This window comes from Mauremys reevesii, linkage group 5 (genome assembly GCF_016161935.1).
Source record: "Mauremys reevesii isolate NIE-2019 linkage group 5, ASM1616193v1, whole genome shotgun sequence".
Classification (NCBI taxonomy): Eukaryota; Metazoa; Chordata; order Testudines; family Geoemydidae; genus Mauremys; species Mauremys reevesii.
The window spans coordinates 138,553,333-138,566,352 of NC_052627.1; the positions used below are offsets into that span (position 1 = coordinate 138,553,333).

Here is a 13,020-nt window from a genome sequence, read left to right on the forward strand (position 1 = left end):
TGCACACTGTGTGGACATCTTCAGAGAACTATCCACGATGACTCCAAGATCTTTTTCCTGACTTGTTGTAGCTAAATTAGCCCCCATCATGTTGTATGTATAGTTGAGGTTATTTTTTCCAATGTGCATTACTTTACATTTATCCACATGAAATTTCATTTGCCATTTTGTTGCCCAATCACTTAGTTTTGTGAGATCTTTTTGAAGTTCTTCACAATCTGCTTTGGTCTTAACTATCTTGAGTAGTTTAGTATCATCTGCAAACTTTGCCACCTCACTCTTTACCCCTTTCTCCAGATTATTTCTGAATAAATTGAATAGGATTGGTCCTAGGACTGACCCTTGGGGAACACCACTAGTTACCCCTCTCCATTCTGAGAATTTACCATTAATTCCTACCCTTTGTTCCCTGTCCTTTAACCAGTTCTCAGTCCATGAAAGGACCTTCCCTTTTATCCCAGGACAGCTTAATTTACGTAAGAGCCTTTGGTGAGGGACCTTGTCAAAGGCTTTCTGGAAATCTAAGTACACTATGTCCACCGGATCCCCCTTGTCCACATGTTTGTTGACCCCTTCAAAGAACTCTAATAGATTAGTAAGACACGATTTCCCTTTACAGAAACTATGTTGACTATTGCTCAACAGTTTATGTTTTTCTATGTGTAACCCTTCTGCCAGCCGAGTTGATAGCAGCAAGGGCCGGGTTCAATACATAGGGGTCCCTTCCCTACAACGTAATGCAAAACCAGCTCAAGCCCCCACCCAGTGACCTGGGAAAATCTTACACACACCCCTGGGCGCCTCGAGGAGACAATACTTCCCCTCTCGCAAGCACAGAGTCTCGGTGTAGCAGAAAAGGTTTTATTACCTTAGATAAGCCATAAGCATTAAATTGGGAAAACACCTCAACTAGAGTTCATAGATCAAACCGTGAGCAAAGACCCACCCCAGGAAATTGGGCCGTGTCCTTCTCCCTGGGCTCTTGAGTCCAGCAACCCTCAAATCACCCACAGTCCCAAAAGTCCCACAATCCAAAAGTCTCTGTCCCGGGTCAGTGCAGCCCCAGAGTTCGAGAGTCTCTCTGCAGAGGTCCCCCTCCCCCAGCCTGGGTAGAAAGGGGCACCTTACGTGGTCCGGGGCCAACTGCCCTGCCTCTCCGGGGGGTTCTGCTTCCACCAGCCATCCCGTGATCCGCTCCAGCCGTCCCCGCAAACTGCGCGGCTCCGCTTGCTCCGTGGGCTGCTCCACCCGTCCCACAGCTGCTTCGCTCTGCCAGCTGCTCTGGTCCACCAGCTGTCCTGTGATCCACTCCAGCCGTCCTCACAAACTGCTCGGCTCCATTCACTCCATGGCTCCACAAACTGCTCCACTCCACTCTGCCAGCTGCTCTGCTCCACAGTATTGCTTCAGGCTCCCCCACTTGTTAGCACAGTACTCAGTGCTCTCAGCTCAGCAATTCCCGCTCTTTAGTGATTTCAGCTCACAGTAGGGGAGCCCCAGTGTCGGTGCACTATTAGCCCAAAGTGAGTTCAGCTCAGTAACCTGTATCTAGACTCTTAAGGGAATAAAAAATTAACTCTGATACTCCACAGTGCTGAGAGGTGTAGGTGGAACTGGTGCTTCTGGCTCACACAAGGCACCTACACCACCACCAAGTACAGATACCTGTCCCCAGCCTCTCTCAATACACTGGGGTTTGGAACCCATGTCCCTTGTCTAGCAAGTGCTATTTAGTTGATAATGAAACCCTTTATCATAAGACAGTTTTGTAGTTTCTCATTTACTTAATCAGGGTGACAAAATTTTATTCCTCCTGCCCCAATAACAAAGAAATTGGGGATCCCACAGCTGTGAAAATAACCATCCCAGGCTGCTGTTCACTGTGCTAATTGGGGTGGGAGTGCCAGTGCAAATAACCAAAATGCCAATGCAAATACCTGAAATTCCTTTCCACACTCCCCATAATTTACCACCAGATGTCAGGGTAGAGCTCATCCTGACTCTCCTTACATCTGTGTCTGACAATTTTATTCTTAACTATTGTTTCGACTAATTTGCCCGGTACCGACGTTAGACTTACCGGTCTGTAATTGCCAGGATCACCCCTAGAGCCCTTTCTAAATATTGGTGTTACATTAGCTAACTTCCAGTCATTGGGTACCGAAGCCGATTTAAAGGACAGGTTACAAACCTTAGTTAATAGTTCCGCAACTTCACGTTTGAGTTCTTTCAGAACTCTTGGGTGAATGCCATCTGGTCCTGGTGACTTGTTCATGTTGAGTTTATCAATTAATTCCAAAACCTCCTCTAGTGACACTTCAATCTGTGACAGTTCCTCAGATTTGTCACCTACAAAAGCCAGCTCAGGTTTGGGAATCTCCCTAACATCCTCAGCCGTGCAGACTGAAGCAAAGAATCCATTTAGTTTCTCCGCAATGACTTTATCGTCTTTAAGCGCTCCTTTTGTATCTCGGTCATCAAGGGTCCCCACTAGTTGTTTAGCAGGCTTCCTGCTTCTGATGTACTTAAAAACATTTTGTTATTACCTTTGGAGTTTTTGGCTAGCCGTTCTTCAAACTCCTCTTTGGCTTTTCTTATTACACTCTTGCACTTAAGTTGGCAGTGTTTGTGCTCCTTTCTATTTGCCTCACTAGGATTTGACTTCCACTTTTTAAAGGAAGTCTTTTTATCTCTCACTGCTTCTTTTACATGGTTGTTAAGCCACGGTGGCTCTTTTTTAGTTCTTTTACTGTGTTTCTTAATTTGGGGTATACATCGAAGTTGGGCCTCTATTATGGTGTCTTTAAAAAGGGCCCATGCAACTTGCAGGGATTTCACTTTAGTCACTGTACCTTTTAACTTTTGTTTAACTAACCCCCTCGTTTTTGTATAGTTCCCCCTTTTGAAATTAAATGCCACAGTGTTGGGCTGTTGAGGTGTTCTTCCGACCACGGGGATGTTGAATGCTATTGTATTATGGTCACTATTTCCAAGCGGTCCTGCTATAGTTACCTCTTGGACCAGCTCCTGCGCTCCACTCAGAATTAAATCTAGAGTTGCCTCTTCCCTTGTGGGTTCCTGTACCAGCTGCTCCATGAAGCAGTCATTTAAAGTATCGAGAAATTTATCTCTGAATTTCGTCCTGAAGTGAAATGTTCCCAGTCAATATGGGGATAATTGAAATCCCCCACTATTATCGGGTTCTTAATTTTGATAGTCTCTCTAATTTCCCTTAGCATTTCATCATCACTATTACTGTCCTGGCCAGGTGGTCGATAATAGATCCCTAATGTTATATTTTTACTAGAGCATGAAATTTCTATCCATAGAGATTCTATGGAACATGTGGATTCGCTTAAGATTTTTACTTCATTTCATAGAATCATAGAATCATAGAACTTAAGATCAGAAGGGACCATTATGATCATCTAGTCTGACCTCCCACAAGATGCAGGCCACAAAAGCTGACCCACCCACTCCTGAAATAATTCTCTCCCTTGACTCAGCTGTTGAAATCCCCAAATCCTGATTTAAAGACTTCAAGTAGCAGATAATTCTCCAGCAAGCGACCCCTGCCCCATGCTGCAGAGGAAGGCGAAAAACCTCCAGGGCCACTGCCAATCTACCCTGGAGGAAAATTCCTTCCCGACCCCAAATATGGTGATCAGCTGAACCCCAAGCATGCGGGCAAGACTCTCCAGCCAGACACTCAGGAAAAAGACTTTCAATATCCCAACATTGACCCTCGGTACTAATTACCAGTGGTCGCACATTATTGACCTATTGACTAAATCACGTTCTCCTATCAAACCATTCCCTCCATAAACTTATCAAGCTTAATCTTAAAGCCAGAGAGGTCCTTCGCCCCCACTGTTTCCCTTGGTAGGCTGTTCCAGAATTTCACTCCCCTGATGGTTAGAAACCATCTAATTTCAAGCCTAAACTTCCCGACTGCCAATTTATATCCATTTGTTCTTGTGTCCACATTAGTACTGAGCTGAAATAATTCCTCTCCCTCCCTGGTATTTATCCCTCTGATATATTTAAAGAGAGCAATCATATCTCCTCTCAACCTTCTTTTGGTTAAGGAAAACAAACCGAGCTCCTCAAGTCTCCTTTCATACGACAGGCTTTCCATTCCTCGGATCATTCTAGTGGCCCTTCTTTGTACCCGTTCCAGTTTGAATTCATCCTTCTTAAACATGGGAGACCAAAACTGCACACAGTACTCCAAATGAGGTCTCACCAACGCCTTGTATAACGGGACTAGCACCTCCTTATCTCTACTAGAAATACCTTGCCTAATGCATCCCAAGACCGCATTAGCTTTTTTAACGGCCACATCACATTGCTGACTCATAGTCATCCTGCGATCAACCAGGACTCCGAGGTCCTTCTCCTCTTCTGTTACTTCCAACTGGTGCGTCACCAGCTTATAACTAAAATTCCTGTTAGTCATCCCTAAATGCATAACCTTACACTTCTCACTATTGAATGTCATCCTATTACTAATACTCCAGTTTACAAGGTCATCCAAATCTCCCTGGAGGATATCCCGATCCTTCTCCGAATTGGCAATACCTCCCAACTTCGTGTCATCCGCAAACTTTATCAGCCCACTCCTACTTTTGGTTCCAAGGTCAGTGATAAATAGATTGAATAAGATCGGACCCAAAACCGAACCTTGAGGAACTCCACTGGTAATCTCCCTCCAACCCAACAGATCACCTTTCAATACGACCCGCTGCAATCTCCCCTTTAACCAGTTCCTTATCCACCTCTGGATTTTCATTTCGATCCCTATCTTTTCCAATTTAACCAGTAATTCTTCATGCGGTACCGTATCAAACGCCTTACTGAAATCAAGATATATTAGATCCACCGCATTTCCCTTGTCTAAAAAATCTGTTACTTTCTCAAAGAAGGACATCAGGTTGGTTTGGCACGATCTACCTTTCGTAAAACCATGTTGTAATTTGTCCCAATTGCCATTGACCTCAAGGTCCGTAACTACTCTCTCCTTTAATATTTTTTCCATGACTTTACATACTACAGATGTTAAACTAACAGGCCTGTAGTTACCTGGGTCACTTTTTTTCCCCTTCTTGAAAATAGGAACTATATTAGCTAATCTCCAGTCAAACAGTACAACCCCCGAGTTTAGAGATTCGTTAAAAATTATCGCTAACAGGCTTGCAATTTCACTCGCCAATTCCTTTAATATTCTAGGATGAAGATTATCCGGGCCGCCCGATTTACTACCGTTAAGCTGTTCAAGTTTGGCTTCTACCTCGGATACTGTAATTTCCAACCCCGCATCTTCATTATCAGTCACTCTGCCACTATTCCTAAACTCTTCATTAGCCTCATTAAAGACCGAGGCAAAATATTTGTTTAGATATTGTGCCATGCCTAGCTTATCCTTAATCTCCACTCCGTTTACAGTTTTAAGCGGTCCCACTTCTTCTTTCTTGGTTTTCTTCCTATTTATATGGCTAAAAAACCTTTTACTATTGGTTTTAATTCCCTTCGCAAGGTCCATCTCTACCCGGCTTTTGGCCTTTCTCACTGCATCCCTACACCCTCTGACCTCAATAAGGTAGGTTTCTTTGCTGATCCCTCCCATCTTCCACTCCTTGTACGCTTTCTGTTTTTTCTTAATCACCCCTCTGAGACGCTTGCTCATCCAGCTCGGTCTAAAACTGCTACCTAAGGACCGTTTTCCCTTTCTCGGGATACAGGCCTCTGACAGCTCCTGCAACTTCAACCTGAAATAATCCCAGGCGTCATGATCACTCGAGCCAAGGTTGTCCCCTACAACCATTTCCTCAACAAGGTCCTCACTACTCACCAAAACTAAATCTAAAATGGCATCCCCCCTCGTCGGTTCAGCAACTACTTGATGAAGGAATTCATCAGCTATCACGTCTAGGAAAAGCTGAGCCCTATTATTATTACTAGCATTTGTTCCCCAATCTATATCCGGGAAGTTAAAGTCTCCCATGATCATACAGTTCCTATTGGTATTTACCTCCTTAAAAACATTAAAGAGTTCTCTATCCATATCCAGGCTAGATCCCGGAGGTCTATAGCACACCCCAATCACTATCCCAGGGGAGGCTCTAGTAGTTTTCTTCCCTAATGTGACCATTGCCCAAACAGACTCCGTATTATCCATTCCATTACTAGTTATTTCATTACAGTTTACCTCATTATTGACATACAATGCTACTCCCCCACCTTTACCTTTGTTTCGGTCTTTCCTAAACAGCACATACCCTTCCATACCTGTACTCCAGTCATGGCTACCGTTCCACCATGTTTCGGTTATTCCTACGATATCCGGTTTCAATTCTCGGACCAGGAGCTCCAATTCCTCCATTTTGTTACCTAGGCTTCTCGCATTGGTGAACAAACATCCTAATTTTTGCTGTTTGGCTTCTCTCACCTTTGTTACCCAATTTGGTAGGGACACAGTACCACCAGTATGACCTATTGGTCTAGTATCCATCCCCCTTCCTTATGTACAAACCCCTCCTCTGGCTATATCCGTTCTTATCCTGTTGTCCTCCCTCTCAATGTTTAAATTTGGCGTGGAGAGTGCCTGGACATCTCCCAACCGTCTCCCCCCAATACCTAGTTTAAAGCTCTTTTGATCAGATGAGCCAGCCTCCCTCATAGAAGTCTATTTCCTTCCCTACTCAGGTGGAGCCCATCCCGTGACAACAGTTCTCTGTCCCCGAAAGCCTCCCAGTGCCCATACATCCCAAAGCCCTCCTTATAGCACCATTTGAATCTACACTTTCTTTCACATATAGTGCCACTCCTCCCCCTGCACGACCTGTTCTGTCCTTCCAATATATTTTGTACCCCAGAATGATTGTGTCCCATTGATTGCTCTCAGTCCACCAGGCTTCTGTGATGCCTATTATATCAATATCCTCCTTTATCACAAGGCACTCTAGATCACCCATCTTATTATTTAGACTTCTAGCATTTGTGTACAAGCACTTTAAAAACTTGTCCCTTTTTATTAGCCTGCCTTTTTCTGATGTGCCAGATTCTTTTTTATGTGACTGTTTATCATCTGATCCGGCCCTTACATTATCCTCTTCCGTCCTCTGCTCTTGACTATAACCTGGAGATTCTCTATCATCAGACTCTCCCCTAAGAGAAGTCTGTGTCCGATCCACACGCTCCTCTGCAGCAGTCGGCTTTCCCCCATCTCCTAGTTTAAAAACTGCTCTACCTGGGTGCAGTAGAATCTACTTTCTAGCAGAGAAAGTCACTCAAAATACAACCCATTTCCAATTTAATTCCTGGCCCTTTTTGGAAACTAGCCCTCCCCCCATGTCCCAAAGAAAGGCAATTATTGCTGCTGCTCTGAGCACATCCTCAAGAAACATTCCAAGGAACGCAGGAGACTCCCTCTGCTGTCAAGACACAGTCATAACCGCTTTGGAACTGGGCCAGTTCTTTGAAAACGTATGTATCTGAGACGCAAATCAGAGCCTAAGAGTAGAAACCCAGTTCCGTTCTCCCCCATCGAACTACCGCCGGCGGTTAGGGTTGCAACCTGTAGAAGTGTGTCATGATATTGCAACATCAAAAAAAATATGGGGACGCTCTTAATGGCTTTCGGTCTATTCACCTAGTTTATGGGCAGTGTTAGAGGGCTTTCCCTCCACCCGCCCACTTCCCCGGTTCTTGTCACGCAGACAGCAAGCGGCAAAAGACCAGAAGTCCGAAGTCCAGACAGTGCGATGTTTATTGGGGTTACTGTCCAGCAAACTTGATTCCAATTTCCCTGCCTACTTCCTGTTTGACCCCAGTTTATATAGTAATATTCTCAGCTATACCTTAACCAATCATTGTACTGAAATCTATCTAACCAATCCTAACATACTGGAACATAATTCTCTAACCAATTATATCCCACTACCCTAATTAATTGACACCTACCAAAATTAATTATACAGCAGAGAGAAACAGTTAGAGAACCAGACAGATTAACAATAGAAAAGTGGGGGCCAAAAAAATAAAACACACAGAAATTAGGGTTTCGCAACCACAACCATTGATAAGTGATCTCTTGCCAGACAGGCTGCTGTCAAACTGAGCTCCTCACCAGCGGGTGGCTGGGAAATATTCTAGCTTGGAAATTAAGGCGCTTTCTGAGGTGCTGGGACCTGCATATCACAGCCCAGCTGGTCCATGGGCCTGCTTACAAATCCACCTAGAAGGCAGAGCGCAGTTGGCATCATTCCACAAATTCCGGTTGATTGAATGGATGTGAACACAGTCTTCTCTGCCTCCAATCCCCTGATCCCAGTTGTCTGGCTGATTCTCCGCCCAGAACCTACAGATCAGAGTGTTAATGTCTCAGGGGAGAACAACAGCCAATTCCTGAGCTCAGTTCTGCTCTGTGGACTCTGTTGCTGGCAGGGGAACAAGACACCCAGCAATGACGCGGTGAAGCGATGCACCCCCCGGCCACCCCTCAGAGTTCTCCACAGCTCTTGTGGCCATGGTAACGAAGGGCTTCTGACGGCCGGGGGTAGCAACTGCCCTGCGCCTGACAGGCCAGCAAAGAGCCAAAGTCAGTGTGTGGCTCCAAATGCTGAGCAGCAGCAACTCGGATCTCAGTGCCCAGAACCAGAGCAGGTGGCACAGCACGTCCCAGGCACCCCCGGGATGGGAACGCAGGAACGGGGAGAGAGGGCAGCGGGGGCCAGTCATTAACTTCTCCCTGGCCCTGCTTATGGGCCTCGCCCACAGCCCCCTGAGGTCACTGCACCGACTGCAGCTGGCTCCGGCCATGGCCCCGGCCCCACAGCCTCCCCGTGCCCAGCCTGACCGAGGGGAGAGCGCAGCGCAATCCCAAGGAGAGCGGGAACCTGCCGCTCACTCCAGACTCCCCTGGCTGCACTGAGTCGACTTGGGGCCAGACCCTCAGCTGGTGTAAATCCCTGTGGTTCATTCAAGTCAATGCCGAGTTACCCCAGGGGAGGCTCTGGCCCTGGGTCTCAGTGGGCACTGAACACACACTCCGTGTTGAGGCTCCTGCTCTAAGCAAAGGGGCATTAGCAGAAATTCCTGAGAGGATTCACTGCTGTCGTGGCAGCGCCCGGGGGCCTCCCTCAGGATCGGGCCCACTGTGCCGGGTGCTGCATAGACACCAGGGGCCGTACAGACGCTGACCGAAAGAGCTTGTGACCCAACGTGTAATAAATAATCACGTCTCTCAAGCTTTACTCACCCCCTGCTTGTGTCTGCTCTGTATTCTGTGCCATCCACCCAGCGCCAGCTGCCTTCTGTCTCCCGGTCGGTGAGTCCAATCCAGTGATTTTGATCTTTGGTATCGCTGGAGAGAAAGTCCTGCACAACACAGTTTGCAGCATGTGCAGGTCACCCAAGAGAGGCTGCAGGATGCAGCCGCAGCTGCCTGGGCTGAACAGATTTTGGGGGAGAGGAAAGGGCGTCTGGTGGTGTGAGCAGGGCACTGGGCAGCGGGAGACGCGGTGTCCTGCCCCCAACGCTGACAGTGACTAGCTGGGAGACCCTGACGGAGCCCTGGAGCAGCTCTGTGTGTGTGTCTGCATCTGTATCTGCCTGGGGCTAGCAGCAGGGACCTGTCTCAGAACCCTCCCCGCACCGCCCCCTCAGAGCTGGGCTGCGGCAGGTACTGACGGGCACCTCAGAGTTCACACCAGCCCCCTGCCCTTGCAGGAGGCAAAGCTCAGAGCAGAGAACTGGGTGCAAAGTCTGGCCCTGTCGGAGGGTGGGATTTTCCTCCTCTGAAAGTGCCGCAGAGGCCTGGGGTGAGGGCTGCAGTGGGCACGTGGGGAGAGAGGATTCTCTGAGAGGTGCATGGCCCCTTGCACACAAGCCTTCCAGATACAGGCTTCTAGATTGTCCAGCAGGAGCTCAGGCCTGGGGAGAGGGATCAAAGGGGTCCTCACTGGGAAAGGCCATTGGGTTTGCAGGAAATGCTACATGGGAAGTAGGGAAAATCAGAAATGAGCCTGACCCCAAATCCCCCTCCCCCGGCACCCCAGACTCTGGGAATTCCAGATCCTGGCTCTATTCCTCTGCCTCATCTCTGCTCTTACATTGATGGGTGAATCCCTTGTGTTAGGTACCAAGGCTTGGCATCCTCTCCGTTGATTTGCAACCTCTGCTGCCACCTTCTGCCTTCTTCTGCTATGAAACAAGGCACTGACCCATTGTCCAAGCTCCTAGGAGGTTCCTGCACTCACCTGTTCTGCCTGGGAGGAGACAGAGGTCAGGTGTGAGTCCTGAGACACACAAAACCGTTCGGCCTCGTCCCACGACTTCCTTTCGTGTGAAAAGTAATAGAGGTTCCCACTGTAAAACTTCCAGCCCCTGGAGAGCTTTGTCAGCACGTCACCTAGGAGCAGAGACTGAGGTGAGACACCCGGGCTAAAGTCACAGGGACACACGCAGGGAGCTCAGGGTTTCTAGTGCTGCATTTCCCCTGCCCTTCAGCTGCCCCCAGCCCAGGGAACTTTGGATTCTCCAGCATCATTCTCTGGGCACATGATGGATCCCACAGAGCGCTTCAGAAAGCAGACACCACGGGGTCACTCCCCCAGCACTGAAACGCAGCTGCATCTGGGCTGGAGCTTGGGCACTGGTCCCAGCGCAGAGCAGCACGGCTGTAATGGGAAAGGGGAGACTCACTGTTCATCTGAGCTGGCAGGGGGAATTCAGGAGGGGGAATGTAGCTGCCCAAGGTGGAAGATCTCCTGGTTCAGTATCAACAATTTTCATTGATCATAAGTGGTGAAGGTCTCGAGTCTTTTGCAATTTGGCACCTCCCCAAACACCCTGCCAGGGGCACTGGCTCAGGGATGATTCTGAAAGTAACGCCCCATACGCTGAAATGCCAGGATCACTTTTTGTCTGTGAGCTGACAGGTTTGGAGCGTCTAAGAGGAGCTGACAGCTGGGTGCTCCCATTTTGCTAATGAGACCTAGGGTGTAATTTAACTCCAAACCGATCACCACGGTGTGGGCACAGGTGCAGCCACCGGAAGAGAACTCGCTGCTGGAGAAAGTCGCTGCGCTGTCAGCCTGGGAGCCTGAAATCTTCCGTTCATCCTCAGCAGCAGCAGAAACGGCACCAGCCAGCACTGCACCTAGTACTTACTGCAGCGACCTTGCACTGCTGCTCGTGCGGCACTGACGTTATCCAGCCGGATCTGGATTTCTCCATACGCTGCACTGATGTTGTCCAGACGGATCTGGATTTCTCCATACGCTGCACTGACGTTACCCAGCTGGGCTTTCAGCATCCGGACTCCTGCCTGCGCTTCATCCAATAGCTGCAGACCTAGAAGAAACTCACAGCGACGTCAGTGGAGATGCAGAACACTTGATTATCAGCACGTGCAGTAGAGCAGCACCTACAGGCCCCTGTGTGCCAGGCGCTGTACGGACAGGAGGGGACAGTCCCTGCTCTCAACAGCTCACAGTCAAAATAGACGCGAGGAGGGAGAAATAAAGGATGATTTTCCTGCAGGGGAACTGAGGTGCAGGGAGAGGTGCCCAAGATCACACAGGAAGTTTGCAGCAGAGCTGGGAATTGACCCCAGCTCTCCTGAATTCTAGCCCTGTCCCCCGAATCTCCCCAGCCACCTCTTCCCAATCGCTCCCCCCTTGTGAGCTGTGAGCGGGTCCCCTGCAGCATGGGGCAGAGCTGGGGCTGCAAGAACATCCATGGCCCCAAGCCCTGGCCCCCGGGCTCCAGGCCGGGATTTTGAACAGCCCAGCGTTCAGGCGAGTTCTGTGCCGGGGTTTAGTTCAGGCCCATTTTCTGACTGGACGCTGAATAACCTGATCCATGGACGGGTTTGTATGTGCAGCCCTGTGCCAGACAGACAGACAGCTGTGAGACGTGGCCACAAGGGGGCGCTCTGCCTCCAGCAATGGGACTGTGGCAGGGACCCAAATTATTGGAGCTGCACAGGGAGGGCTCCGGGACTGGGGGGCAAATGGAGACCCACGAGTGCAGCTCCACTGACGTCCTGCTTACACCAGGGTCTGAATTCGGCCCTGTGTGTCTCCTGAGCTGCATCCGTCTTTCCCGCCAATGCAACCCTGACAATACAGGGGCCAAGGTGAAAACTATGGAGCGAAGGGAACAGTGAAAGGACGGAAGATGGTGACCACTAAGCATCCTGCGTAGGAGCATGGGGCGGATGCAGCCAGCCTGCCACTGCCAGGAAGGGAGCTAGGAGGGAGCCTGGAGCAGCCACCCGTCCCTGGGAACAGAGCCTCCGCTGGCAGAGGAAGGTGCAGAGCAGCAGCTCATTAGACGGGGAGATGGGACCTCCTGGCAGGAAAGTCTATGGAGAGGAGCAGGAGGATGCCAGGCACCCACCATCCCTATAGGCAGGAGAGTGCTCAGCGTCCAGGCCAAGGGAGGGGAGCTGACCCACCCTGATGCCTAAGACCCTCGTCCTGCGACTTACTGTCCGATCCCTTTGCTGACGCGTCCGAGGTGTCGTCAGGCTGCAGAGAGACTTGGAGCTTCTGCGCCGCTTCTTCAACCGCTTGCAGCTTGCTCTGTGCCCGGAGATCTAGAAATCACACGTCTGCAGGTCAGCGACTGAACCGAACTGCGGCTGGAGACCAGCCACGCGCAGAGAAGGAACATGCTCCGAGTGCGAGGCTGTTCTCTACGACGTCTTTTATTTTAATCTTGGACAGCTTCCCGAGGAGGGACACCGGCACAGCCAAGGCCCCTTTCAGGGCTCTCTCCTGGTGTATGTCACAGAGCAGTGACCTGGAGCGGCCGGCTTCAGCCTCATGAGACGTGGCTCCCTCCTGCTCCTCGCCCGGGCCCGGCTGCCAGGGAGAGCGGCCGAATGTGCTGGGGGGAGGCGTGGCGGGAGAAGGACAGAGCCCCCCGCAGGTAACTCTGGCAGGGCAGGGAGTGCATGGTGGCCCTGGGCTGGGCACGGGGGTCGCTGGGCAGAGGAGACATGTGGGGCGG

General features: G+C 49.7%; 1 protein-coding gene across 1 annotated transcript; it reads right to left on the reverse strand.

Moving 5' to 3' along the window:
* Positions 1–8,031: 8,031 nt before the first annotated feature.
* On the reverse strand, positions 8,032–12,610 carry LOC120406517 (C-type lectin domain family 4 member F-like). The gene is made up of 5 exons (XM_039541416.1): positions 12,497–12,610; positions 11,173–11,355; positions 10,260–10,411; positions 9,260–9,378; positions 8,032–8,359 (listed from the first exon to the last, which is right to left on the reverse strand). The coding sequence occupies exons 2-5, from the start codon at positions 11,315–11,317 to the stop codon at positions 8,197–8,199; spliced, it is 579 nt and encodes a 192-aa protein (XP_039397350.1). The 5' UTR covers positions 11,318–11,355; positions 12,497–12,610; the 3' UTR covers positions 8,032–8,196.
* Between the last annotated feature and the right edge of the window lie 410 nt (positions 12,611–13,020).